This window comes from Sciurus carolinensis, chromosome 7, assembly GCF_902686445.1.
Source record: "Sciurus carolinensis chromosome 7, mSciCar1.2, whole genome shotgun sequence".
Taxonomy (NCBI): domain Eukaryota; kingdom Metazoa; phylum Chordata; class Mammalia; order Rodentia; family Sciuridae; genus Sciurus; species Sciurus carolinensis.
This window is the reverse complement of record NC_062219.1, coordinates 119,276,930-119,300,204: the sequence shown is the minus strand read 5'-3', so window position 1 is coordinate 119,300,204 and position 23,275 is coordinate 119,276,930. Positions and strand designations below refer to the sequence as shown.

The window sequence follows — 23,275 nt, the reverse complement described above, 5'->3', positions numbered from 1 at the left end:
ACCTCACGCCTGCAAAGCTTGATAGGGTGTCCACTTCGTTTAACCTTCCAGAGGGGCAAGGGAGCCCTGCCTGGAGAAATGCACCAAGGTCCAGGGGTAGATCTGTGGTAGAGAAATCAAAGACCGGAAGGCTAGGAAGCTGAAGGAGGGAGTCAGTGGGCACATCCCAGACTCCCAGAAATGCCCAAAGGCCCCCGCCAGAAGTGGGTGTCTGCTGCCCTCTAGTGGAAGGAAGGGCAGCCCCTGGAGCTACCTGCTGGGTCCCTCCAGCCTGGCTTCCCTCAAGAAAAGGAGATTGGAAGAACCCATCTGCCCTGCCTGCTTGTTTTTCTTTTCTTTTCTTTTTTCTTCCTTTCCTTTTTTATTTTCCTTTACTTTCTCCTCTCTTCCTTCCCTCCCTCCCTCCCTCCCATCCTTCTTTCCTTTCCGATGCTGGGCACGGAACCCAGGGCCTGACGTGCTAGCTTAGTGCTCTACCACTGAGCTGCGCCCATCTGGCCCCTGCCTTTTTATACCCACAGAGCCTCCAGCTTCACTCTGCTGCCTCGAGGGCTGAACCTTCTCTCTCCTTTCAAGCACCCCTGGTTGCCCCACTTCCCAACTACCCCCTCCATCCCATTATCTCTCTATTTTCTTTTGTTGCCTAGGTTTCAATTCTGGTACCCTGGTTCCTGGCCCTGCCAGAGTTCTGGTTCCGGAAGGCCTTTCCCAGGTGTCTAGGGCATAGCTCCCACCCGGGTACAAGGCAGTGTTAAAGATATGGGCAAGAGCATCCCCCGGTACCTGGGGCAACTGGACATCCGCAAAAGTGTAGTGGGCCTGGCCACAGGTGCTGGGGCCCTCTACCTGCTCTACAAGGCCATCAGGGCCGGCCTAAAATGCCAACCACCTCTCTGCTCCAATTCACCCATCTGCATCGCCCGTGAGTGTCCAGTCCCTGGGGAGAGGGCTCGGCCCCAGGAGGCACCTGCTTCTGAGGCCTCCCCTGTAGGAAGGCCCAAAGGTGACTCCTTCAAGTTCCTCTCTCCTTCCTCTTTCTCTTCTCCATTTTCCTCAGGAGCCCTGCAGCACCCTAGGGCAGCCCCTGCTAGAGATGCTAGTTTGGAGACTCTTGGGTAGTAGATCTCACCCAGGTGGATCCCCAGGATTAATCTGGCAGGTTTCCAAATCCTACCTTCACGATGGCTTCCAGGTGTATGCTTCTTGGAAACTTGACGTCAGCAACTCTCCCCATCCCTCTCTTGTCGAGGAACTTGAGACTTCAAGGAAAGGGAAAATTGGGAACCTACATGCCCAGAGTTTCCACTAGCCTACATGGTACTTTTGTGCAAAGTCAGAAAAGAGGCACTTTCTGTGAGATCCCTTAATTGCCACATACTGGAATACAGTTGCCACACGTTGATTACAATGAATCACTACTTGTTACTGTCCCATGCCAAACAACTGAGATAGTAAATACACAAATATATGACATAATGATATAGACTGTACATGAGGCAGGGTGCCCTTGTGCAGTACACACCCTGTTCAACTGGTAGTGCATGGTAGTCCTGCATATAGCAAGAAGGCTCTTCTGAAGAGCCAGACAGCCAGCCGTGTGCCCAGGTCCTTCTCCCCTGTGTCCCAGCCCATTCTTTCATTACTTCTGAGTTCACATTCTGAACTGGGCGGGGTGACTGTCTAGGACTGGCCATCGAGCGAGAGCGCCATGGGCGGGACTCAGGTGAGCTCCGAAGACTCCTCAACTCTCTGGAGTGCAAGCAGGACGAGTATACCAAGAGCATGATCCTGCACAGCATCACGCGCTGCGTGTACTTGCTGGAGGCCGAGGTGAGGGAACGGGCGGCGCCCCTCCTAGGCAGCTGGCTGGGGTCCACTGCTCCTGCCCTAGGCAGCCTGACCCCTGGGTTCACACTCCTCCTACCCAGGCAGCCTGACCTGGGGTCACACTCCTCCTACCCAGGCAGCCTGACCCCTGGGTTCACACTCCTCCTACTCAGGCAGCCTGACCTGGGGTCACACTCCTCCTACCCTAGGCAGCCTGGCCCCTGGGGTCACACTCCTCCTACCCTAGGCAGCCTGGCCCCTGGGGTCACACTCCTCCTACCCTAGGCAGCCTGACCCCTGGGGTCACACTCCTCCTACCCTAGGCAGCCTGACCCCTGGGGTCACACTCCTCCTACCCAGGCAGCCTGACCCCTGGGTTCACACTCCTCCTACTCAGGCAGCTTGACCTGGGGTCACACTCCTCCTACCCTAGGCAGCCTGACCCCTGGGGTCACACTCCTCCTACCCAGGCAGCCTGACCCCTGGGTTCACACTCCTCCTACCCAGGCAGCCTGACCTGGGGTCACACTCCTCCTACCCTAGGCAGCCTGACCCCTGGGGTCACACTCCTCCTACCCAGGCAGCCTGACCCCTGGGTTCACACTCCTCCTACCCAGGCAGCCTGACCTGGGGTCACACTCCTCCTACCCTAGGCAGCCTGACCCCTGGGGTCACACTCCTCCTACCCAGGCAGCCTGACCCCTGGGTTCACACTCCTCCTACCCAGGCAGCCTGACCTAGGTTCACACTCCTCCTACCCAGGCAGCCTGGCCCCTGGGTTCACACTCCTCCTACCCAGGCAGCCTGACCTGGGTTCACACTCCTCCTACCCTAGGCAGCCTGACCCCTGGGTTCACACTCCTCCTACCCAGGCAGCCTGACCTAGGTTCATACTCCTCCTACCCAGGCAGCCTGACCTGGGGTCACACTCCTCCTACCCTAGGCAGCCTGACCCCTGGGTTCACACTCCTCCTACCCAGGCAGCCTGACCTAGGTTCATACTCCTCCTACCCAGGCAGCCTGACCTGGGGTCACACTCCTCCTACCCTAGGCAGCCTGACCTGGGGTCACACTTCTCCTACCCTAGGCCGCCTGGCCCCTGGGGTCACACTCCTCCTACCCTAGGCAACCTGGCCCCTGGGGTCACACTCCTACCCTAGGCAGCCAGCCTGGGGTCATACTCATCCCTACCCTTTGACCTGCCAGACTGCATCTTGGGATCTGTCTCTGACTGATTGTGGGAAGGGCATGCTAGGGGGCGTTTGGTGACATGGGGGGCAAGGGCCCAGGACACCTGCTTCTCCTGCCTCTTGCATCTTTCCCCACACACTCCAGGCCTCTGCTTGTACTAACGATGACATCAAGCTGGTGGGTGACATGTTGGATGACAAGGACACCAGTGTCAAGATTCAAGCTCTGAACACTCTTAAAGCTTTCTCTGGCATCAGGAAATTCAGGCTTAAGATCCAGGTGAGCCCAGGGGTCAGCAGGGAGATGCCCATGGTCCTTTAATTGGCATGAGATAAAGGGTCACGTTCCAGAGGTTTGTCTGGGTCTGAGTTTGTATCCCAGAAATAAGTGGGGAAGAGTGATCAGATTCTCGGCAGGTTAGTAGAACCTTCCTATCTCAGGATGAAACCGAACCAAGGCACTAGTGGTATCTCTGAACTACCAGTAGCAGAATGCCCCATGCGATTCTTTGACACCACCCAATTCTCCACTCGCCAGCTGGGTATCCCACAATTCAATTAAATTCTGACACGATGCAAAATTAGCGAAGACTCCACAAATTAAGGGCTCAGCCTCACAAGACTACATGCCTGTCCAAAGTCTTGATTTCTGAACAACTGGCTATAAATTTGGAATTTCCCACAATCCCCTTTTCTTTCATGCTTGAAAATTTGCAGAAATGACCTGCAGCACTCAGGGATGGTATTTACACTGACCAGTTTATTATGAAACGCACAACTCTGGAAAAGCCAAATAAAGGAGAAATAAGGCAGGGCGTGGGATCGGGAGGGGCTCCTTGTCCTCTCTGGGCAGCCCCACCCCCACCCCAGCCCACAGTAAATTCAGCATCTGGGAAGCTCTCTGAACCCCATCAGTTAGCAGTTTTGCTGGAGGTTCATTATGTGGTCGTGATTGATTCCTCGTTGGCCATTGGCAGTTGAACTCAACCTCCAAGCCTGGAACTCAGTGTGGGGCTGGAAATCTCAGGTGACTAAACCTGTTCTTTATGGTAACCAGCCCCCATCCCGAAGAGAACTACGGACTCAGGGATGGAGGCAGAGGCAATGAGCTCCCATCCTTCCCATCTTAGAAAACAAAACCAAACCTCCTCTCCTTTCACCTTCAACTCTCCCTCTAGCAAAAGGTCTCTCTCTCTCTCTCTCTCTCTCTCTCAAGTTAAAAATAAATTAAATCAAATATTTAAAACTTACAAAGATTTATGGATAAGATAAAAAGAATGATAATAGCTCCAGGAGTGGTGGCACATGCCTGTAATCCCAGCGGCTTGGAGACTGAGGCAGGAGGATTGCAAGTTTGAGGCCCACCTCAGTAATTTAGCAAGCTCTAAGCAATTTAACGAGACCCTATCTCAAAAAAAAGAAAGAAAGAAGGAAGGAAGGAAGGAAGGAAAGAAAGAAAGAAAGAAAGAAAGAAAGAAAGAAAGAAAGAAAGAAAGAAAGAAAGAACGAACAATGAAACATACCAGACCCAGCAGACCAAGGCCAGGAATTAGAACATGACCACCAAGGCACTCTCCCACTCTGCCACTTCTCAGCTGAGCCACCGTGGTCCTGCATTTTATCAATTTCCTGATTTTCTTGTAGTTTTACCACACGTGCATATAGCCCTGCATATCTGCCTGCAGAGCAAGGTAGAGAAATTGGTAAAACATAGCTTGGGATGTTGTTAAGCTTTATGTACGTGGAAGTATGTGGTGTGTGTGCTTCTGTTCCCCCCGCCAACAAACATTGAAAAGGTTATCCTCATTGGGCAACCCTGTTTCCCTCTTTTGGTAGTGGGAAACTGTGTTTCCTCTTTCTTTTTCTTTTTTTCAGAGCTGGGAATTGAACTCAGTGCCTCATGCATGCCAGGCAAGGGTTCTACCACTGAACCATACCCCTGTCCTTTGTTTCCCTTTTCTCTGCTGTGTAGTATTCTGTTTTATGAATACCTTACTTACTATTTGCCCACTGGTGGGCATCTGCATTCTTCTCAGGTGTTTGCACCCCTGCTTGTCATGAGCCTGCTGATGCCCCCTCCTTTGCATCCCTGGGAGTGTTTCTCTAGGTGTATATGCAGGGGTGGAAGGGCTTGTTCAGAAGCTGTGTCCAACTTTTCCAGAAGGGTTGTATAAAAGTGCACCTCCGCTAGCCCCACCAGGCGTCCCTGTTGTGTTTTTTTAACATTTTGATTCATTGTACACAAATGGGGTACAACTTTCCTGTCTCTGCTTGTGCATGAAGGAGAGTCACTCCGTTTGTGTAATCATACATGTACATAGGGTAATGATGTTTGTCTCATTCTATTATCTTTCCTTCCCCCCGCCCCCTGTTGTGTTTTAACCTCATCAACATTTGATAATTTCACACCTGTTAATTATTTGCATCAAACTTTTTGGAGGGGGAGAACTAGGTCTCTGCTTTCTGGCTGCCTCTCCTTCCTCGGTCAGTCCTCTTGGTTTCTCTGACGTTGATCCTCAAGCATATCAGAATCATCTGGTTGAAAGCAGATACTTTGGGGCCCCAAGCCTGGAGTACAGTTCAGCAGAAGAGCTTTGCTTCTCACAGGTCCTCAGGAGGGCCTGGGCAGGTGGGCCGGCCTCTTCCTCCTTCCCCGGCACCTGTATTCTGAAGTCTTGACTCCTCTCCTCTCTCCGGGAGAAAGTATAGTTATTCCCGGTCTCACTTTCCATCCGGCTGTGTTCTCCTGTGGCCCTGCAGCCTGCGGGCGCCCGGATGCTTCCCGGTGGCCAGCTGCTACTGGACACGCCCACTTGGACGCTCTCCTGGCCCTCCAATCCCACACTTGCAATATGGAACTCACCCCGCATTCTGAGTCACCGCCCTTCCAGATGGTTCCATCCAGTCAGCCCACTCTTTGGTCTTCCTCGCTCGCAGCATAAGGTGCACCGTTGGTGATGGGCTCCATATCCCGCGTTTCCCACTCCCTGGCCCTGGCACCTGCTGGTCCCTCTTCCTGAAAGCCTGCCCCGGACCTTCTCACCGCTACCGGCCCTTCAGGTCTCAGCAGACCGGGAGGGTGGGGGCAGGAAGAGCAGGCTGCAGAGGGAATTCCCGCTTCCACTTCAGGGTTCTCCATCCCTCCTACAGGGCTCAGCCTCAGTGCCTGGGGCCACCCCTCTTGGTGGCACCCCTCCGTCCAAGCGTCTTGCGTTTCAGAACCCAGATCTCTTTTTTCATTCCACAAAGCCCTTACTTTGTTCCAAGGCACTGCTGGAGAGAAAGCGGTGGACCGAGTAGGAAAGGTCCCTGTCCTTATATTCCAACAGACAAGTCAAACACAGAGTGCTTCTTGTGGGACGGCTGTGGGGGACATAAAAAAGAGGGGGGAGGGGGAAGCTGGGTGGTGGCGCAGTTTTAAAGGAGGAAATCTTCCAGGTCCTCAGCGTGAAGAATCTGTGAGGCCAAAAGCACCATCTATAGGAGAAAAAAATTGGCAAGTCAGACTTCAATAAAATAAAATTAAAAAACGAAACATTTGCTCCATGAAAGGCCCATCAAATAGAGGAAAAGACAGCTGGCAGACTGGGAGAAAATACTGGCAAACCACGTATCTGACAAAGGACTCGTCTATATTATATAAAGGGCTCTCAAAACTCAATAAAAGAACGCGAATCCAGCTAGAAAATGTACAAAAGATACAAAGGCAGAGTCATTGAAGGGAGGTAGGGGTTGCAGATCCGCGCGCGGAAAGACTTTGAGTCAGCTTTTTTTGTTGCTGTAAACAAAATACCCAACACGACCAGCTGAGAGAAGTTTACTTGAGGCTCACAGTTTCGGAGGTCTCAGTCCATCCATGGTGACTGTTGTTCTAGGCCCAAGGTGAGGCAGTAGGTCACGGTGGAAGACGGTGGAGGATGAAAGCAGCTTGGGATGTGGCAACAGGGAGGAAGCAGAGAGAGCACCACGCGCCACGGACGGAATGCACACCCCAAAGGCCGCCCTGTGACCCCCTCCTCCAGCCACCCTGCCTGCCCAGTTACCTCTCAGTTAATCCATATGGGGGGGATGCACCGATTAGATAAGGCTCTCAGAACCAAATCGCCTCACCTCTGAAATTTCTTGCACTAACACATGAGCTTTTGGAGGACAGACAGCTCATATCTAGACCATAACACTAGCCACTAGAGAAATGCAAATTAAGACCGTGGTGGGGGCTGGGCTGTGGCTGGGGTAGAGCGCTGGCCTAGCACATCTGAGGCGCTGGGTTCCGTCCTCAGCAGCACACAAAAATAAAAATTAAATAAAGGTCTGTCGACATCTAAAAATTTTTTAAGAAAATAAGATCAAGATTAGTGACAATTTCAAATGATGGTACAGATATAAAGAAACTGGATTTCTCATGTGTTGCTGGTAGGAATGTAAAATGAAATAGGCACCAGGGTGGTGGCCCTTGCCTGTAATCCCAGTGACTCAGGAGGCTGAGGCAAGAGAATCTCAAGTTTGAGGCCATCCTCAGCAACTCAGGGAGATCCTGTCTCAAAGTAAAAAATAAAAAGGACTGGGGAGGTAGCTTGAGGGTAAAGCATTCCTGGGATCAGTCCAGTACTGAAAAAGAGAGAAATGTACATTTTTTCAATGACTAGTTACATTCCTAAGCTTATATCCTAGAGGAATGAAAACTTACATCTGCACAAAAGCCTATACACAGTTATCCATGGCAGCTTTATTTGTAATATCCCTAAACTAGAAGCAATTAAATGTCTTTCAGTAGGTAAATGACTAAACGAACTGATTCATCCATACTGTGGAATACTACTCAGTAATGAAAAGGAATAATTTTTTTTAAATTTTATTTTTTTCATTAACTTTTTTTAATTAATTATTTTTATTTTTACAGACTGCATTTTGATTCATTATACACAAATGGGGAACAACTACAACTTTTCATTTCTATGGTTGTACACAATGTAGATTCACACCATTCATGTAATCATTCATATACATAGGGTAATACTGTTTCATTCTACTGTCTTTCCTTCCCCCACCCTCTCCCACCCCATTTTCCTCTACACCATCCAAAGTTCCTTCATTCTTCTCTTCCCCCCTCACCATCCCTGCTCCTTATGTATCGCCATCCACTTATCAGAGAAAATATTCAACTTTTGGTTTTTTGGGCTTGGCCTATTTCACTTAGCATGATATTTTCCAACTTCATCCACTTACCAGCAAATACCATAATTTCATTCTTCTTTAAGGCTGAGCAATATTCCATTGTGGATATATACCACAGTTTCTTTATCTATTCATCAATTGAAGGGCAACTAGGTTGGTTCCACAATCTAGCTATTTTGAATTGAGCTGCTATGAACATTGATGTGGCTGCATCACTGTAATATGCTGATTTTAAGTCCTTTGGGTATACACTGAGGAGTGGGATAGCTGGGTCAAGTCGTGGTTCCATTCCAAACTTTCTGAGGAATCTCCATACTGCTTTCCAGAGTGGCTGCACCAATTTGCCACTTCACCCAGCAATGTATGAGTGTGCCTCTTTCCCCACATCCACGCCAACACTTATTATTGCTTGTGTTCTTGATAATAGCCATTCTAATTGGAGTGAGATGAAATCTTAGGGTGATTTTATTTATTTATTTATTTATTTAATTTTATTTTTTGGTGCTGGGGATTGAACCCAGGGCCTTGTGCATGCAAGACAAGCACTCTGCCAACTGAGCCATGTCCCCAGCCCTTCTTAGGGTGATTTTAATTTGCATTTCTCTAATTACTAGGGATGATGAGCACTTTTTCATATATTTGTTGATCACCTGTATATCTTCTTCTGTGAAGTGTCTACTCAGTTCCTTAACCAATTTGTTGATTGGGTTCTTTGAATTTTGATGTAAAGTTTTTTAAGATCTTTATAAACTTTGGAGATGAGTGCTCTGTCTGAAGTGTGTGTGGAAAAGATTTTCTCCCACTCTGTAGGTTCTCTTTTCACATTATTGATTATTTCCTTTGCTGAGAAAATGCTTTTTAGTTTGAATCCACCCCATTTATTGGTTCTTGCTTTTATTTCTTGTGCCATGAGGGTCTCGTTAAGGAAGTCTGATCCTAAGCCAACGTGATGGAGATTTGGGCCTACTTTTTCTTCTATTTGGTGAAGGGTCTCAGGTTTAATTCCTAGATCCTTGATCCATTTTGAGTTGTGTTTTGTGCAGGGTGAGAGATAGGGGTTTAATTTCATTTTACTGCATATGGATTTCCAGTTTTCCCAGAACCATTTGTTGAAGAGGCTATCTTTTCTCCATTGTAAGTTTTTGGCACCTTTGTCTAGTATGAGACTACTGTACTTATGTGGTTTTGTCTCTGTGTCTTCTATTCTGTACCATTGATCTAACCTGTCTATTTTGGTGCCAATACCATGCCATTTTTGTTACTATTGCTCTATAGTGGAGTTTAAGGCATGGTATTGTGATACCTCCTGCATCACTCTTTCTACCCAGGATTACTTTGGCTATTCTGGGTCTTTTGTTCTTCCAGATGAATTTCATGATTGCTTTCTCTATTTCTATGAGAAATGTTATTGGGATTTTAATTGGAATTGTGTTAAATCTGTATAGCGCCTTTGGAAGTATGGCCATTTTGATAATATTAATTCTGCCTATCCAAGAACACAGGAGATCTTTCCATCTTCTAAGTTCTTCTTCAATTTCTTTCTTTAATGTTCTGTAGTTCTCATTGTAGAGGTCTTTCATCTCTTTGGTTAGATTGATTCCCAAGTATTTTATTTTTTTGAGGCGAATGGAGTTGTTTTCCTCATTTCCCTTTTAGATGTTTCATCACTTATGATTAAAAATGCTTTATATTTATGTGTGTTGATTTTATATCCTGCTATTTTGCTGAATTCACTTATTAGGTCTAGATGTTTTCTGGTGGAGTTTTTTGGATCCTCTAAATATAGAATCATGTTCTCTCTTCTCCTCTCCTGACTTTCATGCTTCTCTTTCTCCTCCTTGCTTTCATGCTGTCGCCTCCATTTCTCTCTCTCCTACCTGTACACCGTTTCTCTTTTCCTCTCATTTTCTCTTACCCTGCAGGGAGACACTCTGTTTGCTTAATAAATCCTCTTACGTGAGTTCCCGTGTCTGGAGTGCTTTCTGGGTTCTTACACTGGTGCCATGACTCGGATGGGCTCTTCCACTGCCTCTTAAGCAAGTGGAACCCCATCTGATGCCCAGTGTCCCCCGGACACAGCCTCACTTTCCATTCACCCGGATGATCTGCATCCATCACCGGACTTCAGATTGAAGCACCCACCCCCAGATGCCTTTACAACCTGCTCTTCCATAGCCAGACGTCTACCATGGACCCCTCGATTGACCTGATTTCTAAAAAAGGGAACTCCAAACTACTTGCCCCACGCTGCCCCCTTCCAGCTCGAAGAAGCCAGAGCGGTCATTGGCCCCCTTTCCCTACAGCAGTAAAGGAGTTCCTAAAACTGGGTGGGGTGGTGCGGGGGGTGGAATGAAGCCAGAATTGGGGACAGGCAGTTAGTGTAGAAATAGGGGATCAGTCAAATCGAGGAAATGAAGTCCATGAAAACCATCTGCCTCTGGAAGTTGAAGACTGCCCCTGGGAGAATGGACTTTTTACATCTCGCCTGCAAAACCAGGCCTAGTTATGTAGGCAGGAAGGAGAGATAAGGTGGGAAAGAACTGGAGAACAAAAGATCTTCTTTTAAAAATAAAAAAGGAGGAATATAATATAAAGCTGCTCCCCTGCCATTTCCACTGCAGTCATTTCCCTGCCTCCCAATTACTTGTCAGTCTGTGAACATCCTAGGTCCTATTGGTTCATCGGTCAGCTTGCAAGTATCCTTCTCCATTATTGGTCCCATTAACCTGTAGAATTTGACTGCTTAAGGATAGCTCCTCGCCATTTTCTCTCTCTCTTCTCCTCTCCTTACTTTCATGCTTCTCCCTCTCCTCCTTGCTTTCATGCTGTTGCCTCCATTTCTCTCTCTCCTGCTCACACACCCTTTCTCTTTTCCTCTCATTTTCTCTCTTACCCTGCAGGGAGACACTCTGTTTGCTTAATAAAATCCTCTTATGTCAAAAAAAATTATAGAATCATGTCATCAACAAATAGTGACAGCTTGAGTTCTTTTCCTATTCGGATCCCTTTAATTTCTTTGGTCTGTCTAATTGCTCTGACTAGTATTTCAAGGACAATGTTGAACAGAAGTGGTAAAAAAGGGCATTCCTGTCTTGTTCCAGTTTTTAAAAGGAATGCTTTCAGTTTTTCTCCCTTAAGAATGATATTGGCTGTGGGTTTAGCATAAATAGGCTTCACGATGATGAGGTATGTTCCTACTATCCCTATTTTTTTAGGGTTTTGAGCATGAAGGAGTGTTGTATTTTGTCGAACACTCTCTGCATCTATTGAAATAATCATGTGATTCTTAACCTTAAGTCTATTGATGTGATGAATTACATTTATTGCTTTCCGGATGTTGAACCAACCTTGCATTCCCGGGATGAAACTCACTTGATCATGGTGCACTATCTTCTTAATACGTTTTTGTATGTGATTTGCCAGAATTTTGTTAAGGATTTTTGCATCTATATTCATTAGAAATATCAGTCTAAAATTTTCTTTCCTTGATGTGTCTTTGTCTGGTTTTGGTATCATAGTGATACTAGCATCATAGAATGAGTTTGGAAGGGTTCCCTCCTTTTCTATTTCCTGGAATACTTTGAGGAATATTGAAATGAGTTCTTCTTCGAAGGTCTTGTAGAACTCAGCTGAGAATCCATCTGGTCCTGGGCTTTTCTTGGTTGGTAGGCTTTTAATGACTTCCTCTATTTCATTGCTTGAAATTGATCTGTTTAAATTGTGTATATCCTCCTGGTTCAGTTTGGGAGGATCATATGTCCCTAGAAATTTGTGGATGTCTTCAAGATTTTCTATTTTGTTGGAGTATAGATTATCAAAGTAGCTTCTCATTATGTTATGTATTTCAGTGGTGCCTGTTGTGATACTTCCTTTTTCATCACAAATTTTAGTAATTTGAGTTTTCTCTTTCCTTCTCTTTGTTAGTGTGGCTAAGGGTTTATCTATTGTGTTTACTTTTTCAAAGAACCACCTTTTGTTTGGTCAGTTTTTTGAATTGTTTCTTTTGTTTCAATTTCATTGATTACAGCTCTGATTTTAATTATTTCCTGTCTTCTACTAATTTTGGTGTTGATCTGTTCTTTTTCTAGGGCTTTGAGATGTAATGTTAGGTCATTTAGTTGTTGACTTTTTATTCTTTTCTTGAATGCACTCCATGCAGTGAATTTTCCTCTTAGTACTGCTTTCATAGTGTCCCAGAGATTTTGATATGTTGTATTGTCATTCTCATTGACCTCTAAGAAATTTTTTATCTCCTCCCTGATGTTTTCTATTATCCATGTTTCATTCAATAGCATATTATTTAGTCTCCAGGTGTTGGAGTAGTTTCTGGTTTTTATTTTGTTTTTGATTTCTAATTTCATTCCATTATGATCTGATGGAATACAAGGTAGTATCTCTGTTTTTTTTGCATTTACTAAGGGCTACTTTGTGTCATAACATATGATGTATTTTCGAGAAGGATCTATGTGCTGCTGAGAAGAAAGTGAATTCGCTCGTTGATGGATGGAATATTCTATATATGTCTGTTAAGTAAAAGTTATTGATTGTGTTATTGAGTTCTATGGTTTCTTCGTTTAGTTTTTGTTTGGAAGATCTGTCCAGTGGTGACAGTGGTGTGTTAAAGTCACCAAGAATTTTTGTGTTGTGCTCTATTTGGTTCCTGGAATTGAGAAGGATTTGTTTGATGTACATGGATGCACCATTATTTGGGGCATAAATATTTACAATTGTTAGTCTTCCTGATTTATGGTTCCCTTAAGCAGTATGAAATGTTGTTCTTTATCCCTTCTGACTAACTTTGATTGAAGTTCACTTTATCTGATCTAAGGATGGAAACCCCCACTTTTTTACTGAGTCTGTATGCGTGGTAGGTTTTTTCCCATCCTTTCACCATTAGTCTGTGTGTATCTCTTTCTATGAGATGAGTCTCTTGCAGGCAGCATATTGTTGGATCTTTCTTTTTAATTCATTCTGCCAGTCTATGTCTTTTGATTGATGAGTTTAGGCCATTAACATTCAGAGTTATTATTGAGATATGATTCGTATTCCCAGTCATTTGGGTTTATTTTTGGTTTCTCCTTTGATTGGTTTCTCCTTTAAGGTAGTTCCTCCCTTTGCTGACCTACATTGTTGTTTTTCATTTCCTTCTTATGGAATATTTTGTTGAGAATATTCTGTAGCGCAGGCTTCCTACTTGTAAATTCTTTTAACCTTTGTTTATCATGGAAGGATTTTATTTCATCTTCAAATCTGAAGGTTAGTTTTGCTGGGTATAGGATTCTTGATTGGCAACCATGTTCTTTCAGAGTTTGAAATATGTTGTTCCAGGCCCTTCTAGCTTTTAGGGTCTGGACTAAAAAATCCACTGATATCCATATTGGTTTCCCCCTATATGTAATCTGATGCTTTTCTCTCAAAGTCTTCAAAATCCTATCTTTATCTTGAATGTTAAGCATTTTCATTATAATGTGCCTTGGTGTGGATCTATTGTGATTTTGTGCATTTGGTGTTCTGTAAGCCTTTTGTATTTGATTTTCCATTTCATTCTTCAGGCTTGGGACATTTTCTGATATTATTTCATTGAATAGGTTGTTTATTCCTTTGGTTTGTATCTCTGTGCCTTCCTCAATCCCGATAAATCTTAAATTTGGGCTTTTCACGATGTCCCTTAGTTCTTGGACATTCTGTTCATGATTTCTTACCATCTTCTCTGTTTGGGCAACTTTATTTTCAAGATTAAATTTTTGTCTTCATTGTCTGAGGTTCTGTCTTCCAAGTGGTCTAGTCTTTTGGTGATGATTTCCATTGAGTTTTTTATTTGGTTTAGTGTTTCCTTCATTTCAAGGATTCCTGTTTGGTTTTTTGAAAATCTCTATCTCTTTGTTGAAATGATATTTTGCTTCCTGCAGTTGCTCTTTCAACTGCTTATTGGAGTGATCATTCATTGCCTGCATTTGCTATCTGATCTCATCCTTTGCTTCACAAATCATTTTAGTTATGTATAATCTGAACTCCTTTTCTGACATTTCTTCTACCATGCTGTCACTAGATTCTATTAATATAGAATCTAGGTTTGTTTGGAACATTTTCTTCCCTTGTTTTTTCATGTTGTTCATGTATCTTCCCCTCTAGCAGTGCAGATCTGGGGCATTGCAGTTTTCCCCTCATAGGCTTATAGTGACCCTATAGGTTTCCAAACCCTCTTCTTTAAGGGGGAGATCAATATTAGCAGGGGCTATTTATATGCAGCCCTAAACCAATAGCCCCTATGACAACATTAACAATATTGTCATAATAAACAGAGAGGATGAGTTCAATTATTATCTACAGTATAACAAATAGATTTGCAATAAGGCCTGCAGTTTCTAATGGAGGACAAAGAAGATGGGGAGGGGTATAGGATGTAGCTGTTAATGGGATAGGAAAAGAGTATATAGAAGTTCTAGATTGTAGAAAGAGTGAAAGTGTAATCAAAAGCAGTTGGTTGTTAGTATGAGAAGAGGGAGAAAGACTCTGAGGAAACAGGTAAACAAAAGGAAAATAGAGCAAGAAAAGTAAAGAAATAAACACTTAAAAAATTTCAAAAAGGAAAAAAAAATCTGCACTACAACAGTCATATAGTATTCAAACCTCCCAGTCTTCAGTAGCCTGATGCATGAGAGGTACCTGACAATGAGCTTCCAGTCTCCAGCAGGCGTCTCAGGATGAGATTTGCCCCACCTAAAGATGGAAGCTTCCACTTCCAGGATAATCCAAGATGGTCACACTGGATTCCAAATGTGTTGGCAAAGGAGGAGCGGCAGCTCGGGGTGTGGGTGGTCTAGGGATCCTGGAGGCAGGGTGTGGTTGGTCAGGCTGAGGGGTCCTGGAGACGGGGCTCGGTCAGTCTGGCCGGGGGTTCCTTCAGGTCCTGGCTGTTGTCTCAAAATGGCAGCAGCCACGTGTGACCAAACCTGTTGGTACTGTGACAGTGAACTTCCAGGCAACAGCAGGTAGCTGTCAATTCATTGGCAGTCTGCAGGCAATGGGTGTAGAGTAAGTGAAAGGCAGGTGATGGGCAGGCAAGAGGCAGGCATACAGGCAAATGGTGGATGATAGGTGCCTGACAGTGAACAATCTGCACTCAAAAAGGTGTCTATACGCTGGCAAACTGCAGGTGATCGCAGTGGACAAATGGGGTAAACAGCAGAGGATTGATAAGCAGCAAAGACTGCCTCACAGAGAAACAGATATCCTCTACTTGAAACTCGAGTTATGGAGCAACAAGGAAGGCAGCCTCCCTCTAGTCCACCATCTTGGATCTCCCCTAAGTCAATCTTCTTCATTAACTTTTTTTTTGACAGCGATAACTATTTTTTAAAAAAAATTTTTTTTCATACATGTATATGGGGTAATACTGTCTGTCTCAATCTATGGTCCTTCCCATCTTCACCCACCCAATTCCTCCCCTCACTCCCCTCTGTACGACCCAAAATTTCTTCATTCTTCCCTACCCATTCCCCACTATGGATCAGCATCCACTTATCAGAGAAACATTTGGCCTTTGGTTATTTGGGATTGGCTTATTTCACTTAGTATGATCTTCTCCAGTTCCATCCATTCACCTGCAAATGCCATAATTTCATTCTTCTTTAAGGCTGAGCAATATTCCATTGTGTATATGTATCACAGTTTCTTTATCCATTCATCTGTTAAGGACATCTAGGTTGGTTCCACAATCTGGTTATTGCGAATTGAGCTGCTGTAATCATTGATGTGGCTACATCACTGTAGTATGCTGATTTTAAGACCTTTGGGTATAAACCAAGGAGTGGGGTAGCTGGGTCAAATGGTGGTTCTATTCCAAGTTTTCTGAGGAATCTCCATACTGCTTTCCAGAGTGGCTGCACCAGTTTTCAGTCCCACCAGCAATGTGTGAGTGTGCCTTTTCCCCCACATCCTTGCCAACACCTATTGTTGCTTGTATTCTTGATAACAACCAAGGAATGAAATATTGATACAAACAACTTGGGGCATTATACTGAATGAAAGAGAGCCAATCTCAAAATAGTTATGGAGATGGAAAACAGAGTAGCGTTTGCCAGGTTTGGACTGGGAAAGTGGGTGACGGTGGCCCCATGAGGGAGGGGGTTGTGGTGACAGGACAGTTCTGATGGGACCATCCATGGACCCCAGTGGCCATCACAGATCTGTTCCTGTGATACGGTGACACAGAACTAGGCGTACACCTTATGCCAATACCAATTTCCTAGTTTTACGCGGCACTAGAGTCGGTTGAGATGTAACTGGAGGGAAACTGTGAAGAGCACAGGGGTCCTCTCTACAGTTTTTGCAACTTTTTGTGAATTTATAATTATCTCAAAATAAAGATTTATTAATTATAAACAACTTGGAATTATTTAAAAATAAGAAGAGTGTTACCTGTGATAACGCGGAGAAACATAAAGAGGGAGCGGGGCGGGGGGCAGGGCTGGTTAGGGAAGGCCTCCCTGAGGAGGTGACACCTAAGCAGAGTCTTGAAGGAGTGTGAGTTCTGAGTGGTTGGGGGGAAAGCAGAGGGAACAGAGTCTGCAACCACCCTTAGACAGGTGTGTACCAGGCATGTCCAAGGAATAGTTAAGAGGTCATTAGCCATGGGGGAAACGGAGCAAAGGAGGAACCCAAGAGGAGGTCAAAGAAAAAATGGCAGGGGGTATCACAATACCAGAACTTCAACTATACTACAAAGCAATAGTAACAAAAACAGCATGGTATTGGCACCAAAATAGACACGTAGATCAATGGTACAGAATAGAGAACATGGACACAAACCCAAATAAATACAATTTTCTCATACTAGACAAAGGTGCCACAAATATGCAATGGAGAAAAGATAGCCTCTTCAACAAATGGTGCTGGGAAAACTGGAAATCCATATGCAACAGAATGAAACTAAACCCCTATCTCTCACCCTGTGCAAAAATCAACTCACAATGGATCAAGGACCTTGAAATCAGACCAGAGACTCTGCATCTTATAGAAGAAAAAGTAGGTCCAAATCTTCACCTTGTTGGCTTAGGATCAGACTTCCTTAACAGGACTCCCATAGCACAAGAAATAAAAGCAAGAATCAACAACTGGGATAGATTCAAACTAAATAGTTTTCTCTCAGCAAAGGAAACTATCAGCAATGTGAAGAGAGAGCCTACAGAGTGGGAGAGTATCTTTGCCACTCATACTTCAGATAGAGCACTAATTTCCAGAATATATAAAGAACTCAAAAAACTCTACACCAAGAATACAAATAACCCAATCAACAAATGGGCTAAGGAAATGAACAGACACTTCACAGAAGAAGATCTACAAGCAATCAACAAACATATGGGAAAATGTTCACCATCTTTAGTAATAAGAGAAATGCAAATCCAAACTACAATAAGATTCCATCTCACCCCAATTAGAATGGTGATTATCAAGAATACAAGCAACAATAGGTGTTAGAGAGGATGTGGGGAAAAAGGTACACTCATACATTGCTGGTGGGGCTGCAAATTAGTGCAGTCACTCTGGAAAGCAGTGTGGAGACTCCTTAGAAAACTTGGAATGGACCCACCATTTGACCCAGCTATCCCACTCCTTGGCCTATACCCAAAGGACTTAAAATCAGCATACTACAGAGATACAGCCACGTCAATGTTCATAGCTGCTCAATTCACCATAGCCAGATTGTGGAACCAACCTAGATGCCCTTCAATTGATGAATGGATAAAGAAACTGGCATATATATACAATGGAATATTACTCAGCTATAAAGAATAATAAAATTATGGCATTTGCAGAAATTGGAGAATATCATGCTAAGTGAGATAAGCCAATCTCAAAAATCTAAAAGGCGAATGATCTCACTGATAAGCGATGATGACACATAATGGGGGGTGGGAGGGGGGCAAGGATGGAGGAAGGAGGGACTGTATAGAGGGAAAAGAGGGGTGGGAGGGGTTGGGGGGAAGGAAAAAATAACGGAATGAATCAAACATCATTACTCTATGTAAATGTATGAATATGCAAATGGTATGCTGTTACTCCATGTACAAACAGAAACAACATGTATACCATTTGTTTACAATAAAAATAAATAAAAATAAATAAATAAATAAATAACCCGATAGCTAACACATGGTAGGATCTCAAAAAATATTGCTTAAAATTAAAAAAAAAAAAGAAAGAAAAAGAAATAATGGGAGACTGGGACTGAGGCTGGGGCTCAGTGGCGGAGCGCTTGCCTAGCACATGGGAGGCACTGGGGTTCCATCCTCAGCATCATATAAAAATAAATAAATAAAGATATTGTGTCCATCTACAACTAAAAAAGTATTTTAAAAAATGATGGGGAGAGAAGAGCAGATCCCGTGGGACTGTATGCCGCTGTGAGGACTTTAGTTTTGCCCTGAATGAATGGGAGCTCTTTTTTTTTTTTTTTTTTTTTTTTTGTAGCAGGGATTGGACCCAAGGGTGCTTAGCCACTGAGCCACGTCCCCAGCCCTTTTTATATTTTATTTAGAGACAGGTTCTCACCGAGTTGCTTTGGGACTTGCTAAGTTGCTGAGGCTAGCCTCAAACATACGATCCTCCTGCCTCAACCTCCTGAACTGCTGGGATTATAGGCATGTGCCACTGTGCCTTGTGAAATGGGGGCTCCTGAGGAGAGAAGAGTCGTGTCTAACATGCCTGCTGTTCTGAAAATAGATGCAGGGCTGCGGGGATGGAAGTAGGGAGACAAGAGGCTATTGCAGGAATCCAGGTGAGAGAGGACGGTGGCTTGGGAGAGGATGGTATAAGTGGGGGTGGTGAGTGGTTTGATTTTTGACAGATTTTTTTTTTTTTTGGTACCGGAGATTGAACTCAGGTTCAAATTGAACTCACTGAGCCACATCCCCAGGCCTATTTTGTATTTTCTTTAGAGACAGGGTCTCACTGAGTTGCTTAGTGCCTCGCTTTTGCTGAGGCTGGCTTTGAACTCGAGATCCTTCTGTCTCAGCTTCCCAAGCCATGGGATTACAGGTGTGCACCACTGCTCCTGGCTTTGATTTTTGACAGATTGTGAAGGTAGAACTAACAGAATTTTCTGAAGGATTGGAAAAGGGGTGTGAGAGAGAAAGGGTCAAGGATACTGCAGAATTTTGACTTGATCAGCTGGAAGACAGCCAGGTGTTAATTTGGAGAGGCCTGCTAGTCATCCAGGGAGAAAAGCTGAGTTGGCAGCTGGATATGGGAGTCTGGAGCTCAGGGGAGGGGTTTGAGCAAGAGGTGTGACCCTGGAAGTCATCTGCGTGTGGACTGTACTGAATACTGAGTCTGGACCATCTCGCTAGTGACATAGCTAGAGAAGAGAAGGTAGGCAGAAGAAGTAGGAACGGAGAGTGAAGTAAAGCCAGATGAAGAAAGAATTTCAAGGAGGTGGGAGTGTTGGGCTAATGAAGTTTAGGATCCAAGTTAGAGAGAACTGACTGGTTTGGTGCAGAGGTCGTGGGTAGGAGCAGTGATACGTGCAGATGAGGCTGGGATAGTGGTGGGAGGCAGCAGGTGAAAGCAGACCCATCTCTTCCCTCCCATTTCAGGAACACTCCATCAAAGTGCTAGAACTGATCTCCACCGTATGGGACACAGAGCTTCACATTTCCGGCCTCAGACTCCTCAACAACCTTCCGCAGCCTGACTATGTGCATCCCCAGCTGCGGCGGGTGATGCCCGCCTTGATGGAAATCCTGCAGTCAGACTGTAATCTGGCACAGGTGCCTGCGGACGTGACTGAGGCCCTGCCCTCTTGGCCAGCACCTAGAGGGAAGAGCAGAGGGTTAGGTCTTCCCTCCTGAGGCCCTGGGTCATCTCCCTTCTCATGCTTTACCCTTTCCTTTACTCAGGTACAAGCCGTGCGACTGCTGAGCTACCTGGCACAGAAAAGTGACCTTCTCTATGACATTCTCAACTGCCAGGTGAGAAAAGAAACTGAAGAGGGGCTGATGGGTGCCAACTCAGGTAGAAGGAAGGGAAACATTATGCTCTCCAGACAAACTCAGCCCTGACGAATTGTCTTGTTTCTCCTCCTGCCTCTCCCACTAGAGGTGCTAAAAACTTCCTCCTTTTGTGTTCACCCAATAGAATGAGAATCCATTCTGTTGAGAAGGGTATTTTCCCTTGAGAGATTTTCTTTTTCTTTTTTTGGAACTGGGGATTGAACCCAGGGCTTTGCGAATAGGAGGCAAATACTTTGCCACTGAGCTACCTCCCAGCCCCTTTGAGGGTTTTTCTAAACTCTGTGAGGAACACAGAAAATTAAAGTCAATGTAGGTATTTTAAAGTATTTTAATATTAGGGGAAAGTGATTTATGGCAGAAAGCATCATTAGGGATAGGAAGGGGTTACTACATAATAATCAGTGATTCAGTTCAGCAGAAGGATGAAGTAATTCTAAACTTGTATGCACCTAATAACATAATCTCAAAATATATATGGCAAAACTGCATGAATTTCTAAGGAGAAATTAACAAGTTGACCATCACAGTGAGAGATTTAGAGGATTTTAAACAACTCTATCAGCAATTGCTAGATACAAAACTAAAGTGAGTAAGGATATACTTATGTGAATAACACAAATAAGTTTAGATCATTAGACACACCTAGAACTCTACAGTTATTAACTGCACACACAAAAATATTAGGAAAATTAACCACACACTAAGCCTTAAAATTTTTCTGAACAAATTTCCTAGAATCCATATTATTATCATATCATTCATGTTTTATGACCACAATGTAATTAAATTAGAAGATGATAACGAAAGGAAAACTAAAAAAATTCTTAAACCATTGAGTCTGAAACCTAGGCATATTGGAGAATTGAGACAATAGGATGAAAGAATAAGAATTTTAGAATTTGCCTGGGGTTTTGCTCATTCTCTCTCCATTCCCATGTCACAGGTGCACTCCAACTTCCTGAACCTGTTCCAGTCCACGCAGCCAGGAAGTCTGCTGTTCGAGGTACTGGTGTTTGCTGAGCGGCTGAGTGAGGGCCAGAATGCACCCCACTACCGAGCTGTGAAATGGCATTACAATGAACAGTCCCTGCATGAAGCCCTCTTTGGGGACGAGTCACGACTAGCAGACCGGCTGCTTTCCCTGGTCATTCACCCTGAGGAGGAGGTTCAGATCCAGGCCTGCAAGGTCATAGTCAGCCTGCAGTGTCCCCAGGACTTGGGAACCAGGGCCACCACCTCCTTCCATCCCTGTCATTCCTACTTTAAAAGTGGGGAATAAAATTAAGGAGAATCAATAAATGAGTATGAGAGAGAAGCTCAGGGGCTTCTTGGAACTTGATTTTCTATCTGTGGACTTCCAAGGCTGGGTAGAAATTTTGTTCAGTGTGACTTCTGCCCAGAGCATGGCACAACATGGGCAAATCTCTCAAAACACAGCTCTGCCAGGTTTAGGAGACTGACTCTTGCTGCTTTTCAAATCTGAATATGGAGCCAGTGCTTTCAGGAAGCTGAGAGAAGGCGGGTGCTGTGGCTTGTGTTCACAGGTTGGAGTTGGGTCCAGAATAATGGTATTGGGAGATCGTGTGGACCTTTAAGACATGGGCCTCATGGGAGGTTCTTGGATCATTGAAGGTGCCCTCAGAAGGGATTGGAGGACCCAGTCTCTTTCTGTCTTCTTGTTTGGCAATGTGATGCTTCCTTACACACATGCTTCTACCATGATATGACCCCATTTGTTGTCAGGTCCTCATCAGAGGCTCAATCAGTGGGGTCCTACCTGATTGTGGACTTTGAACCTCCAAAACTGTGAGCTTAAGAAACCTCTTTTCGGGCTGGGGAAATAGCTCAGTTGGTAGAGTGCTTGCCTCACAAGCACAGGGCCCTGGGTTCAATCCCCAGCACCGCAAAAAAAAAAAAAAAAAAAAAAGAAAGAAACCTCTTTTCTTCATAATGGCTACCTTCAGGTATTTTATTTTGGTAGTGAAAATCTGACTAATACAGCAGACTTGGGGACTAAGACCAAAGATAATCAACAAGAGACAATCTATGTGGCATTGAATTAATCAGGATGGGTGAGGCTATGCCACGGTAACAAACAACCCTCAAATATTGTTTTTTATTCATACCATATCCCATTGCAGGCCTGCTGGGGATAGAAGGGCAGGGATCTGCTCCACATGGTTACTCAGGAGTCCAGGTTGAGGGAGACTCCTTTGTTGTATTTCTACAACCATTAAAGAGGGAAAAGGGAATGTGGTGGCTCGTTGAAATTCCACCAGAAATGATGCTTAGCACTTGTGCTCATTTGATTGGCCAAAGTGGGTAGGGAAGCTCAATCTTACCACATGCCCAAGAAAGAACTGAAAATATCTGGTGACAACATTCATGGAAGAGAACCTCAGGCATAGTGGGTAAATGTGAGTTCTGGAGTCAGACTGTTAGGTTTCAGTTTGACTCATTTCCTTACTGTGTGACCTCAGGTGAGTTGTTAACCTTATTTGAACCTCACCCCCTTGTCTGTAAAACGAATAGGAAAATAGTACCTATCTCTGAGGCGGTTGGGAGGGTGGTGTGGAGATTATGTGAGTTACTGTAAGGCAGTGTTCTGCATGCAGGCCAAAGATTGGACTCTGAAGAGCTAGGACATCATCACTGAGAAATTGAGAGATTAGCACTGAAGCATCCTGGGTATGTGGGGTCCAGTGTTTCTCTAATCTTTGCAGGTTACAGGCACTGGTGGGCAAGGGAACCGGTCTCTTAGAGTTCTTTATGAAGCATCCTGAAATGGAATGTTGCCAGAGTGATAGTGTGAATAATACAAAAACCATAACCATGAAGTCTCCAGGAACAAGAAGATGGTACAGCCGACTGAGTGTCGTCATCCATCTTCAGGTTGACACTTTTTTGTGTCTCCCACGTGTTCATTCACAGTGTGTCTGTGAGTCCTTGCTGGGAACCCAACAGTAGTGGTCCCTACTGTGGAAGAAACTGCTACAGGAGAAAAACCTAAAAGTGAAGCTATTCACAGTCTGCTGTTCCTCAGTTTAGGAAGCAGGTCATGTCGCTCCA

The 23,275-nt window shown here is 44.7% G+C and overlaps 1 protein-coding gene across 1 annotated transcript; it reads left to right on the top strand.

Annotated features, from left to right (window-relative positions):
* Positions 1-759: 759 nt before the first annotated feature.
* Positions 760-21,514, top strand: Armc12 (armadillo repeat containing 12). The gene is made up of 6 exons (XM_047557930.1): positions 760-922; positions 1,685-1,830; positions 3,163-3,297; positions 19,790-19,963; positions 20,093-20,164; positions 21,150-21,514. Exons 1-6 carry the CDS (start codon positions 760-762, stop codon positions 21,483-21,485), a joined length of 1,026 nt encoding a protein of 341 aa, XP_047413886.1. The 3' UTR covers positions 21,486-21,514.
* Positions 21,515-23,275: the final 1,761 nt, after the last annotated feature.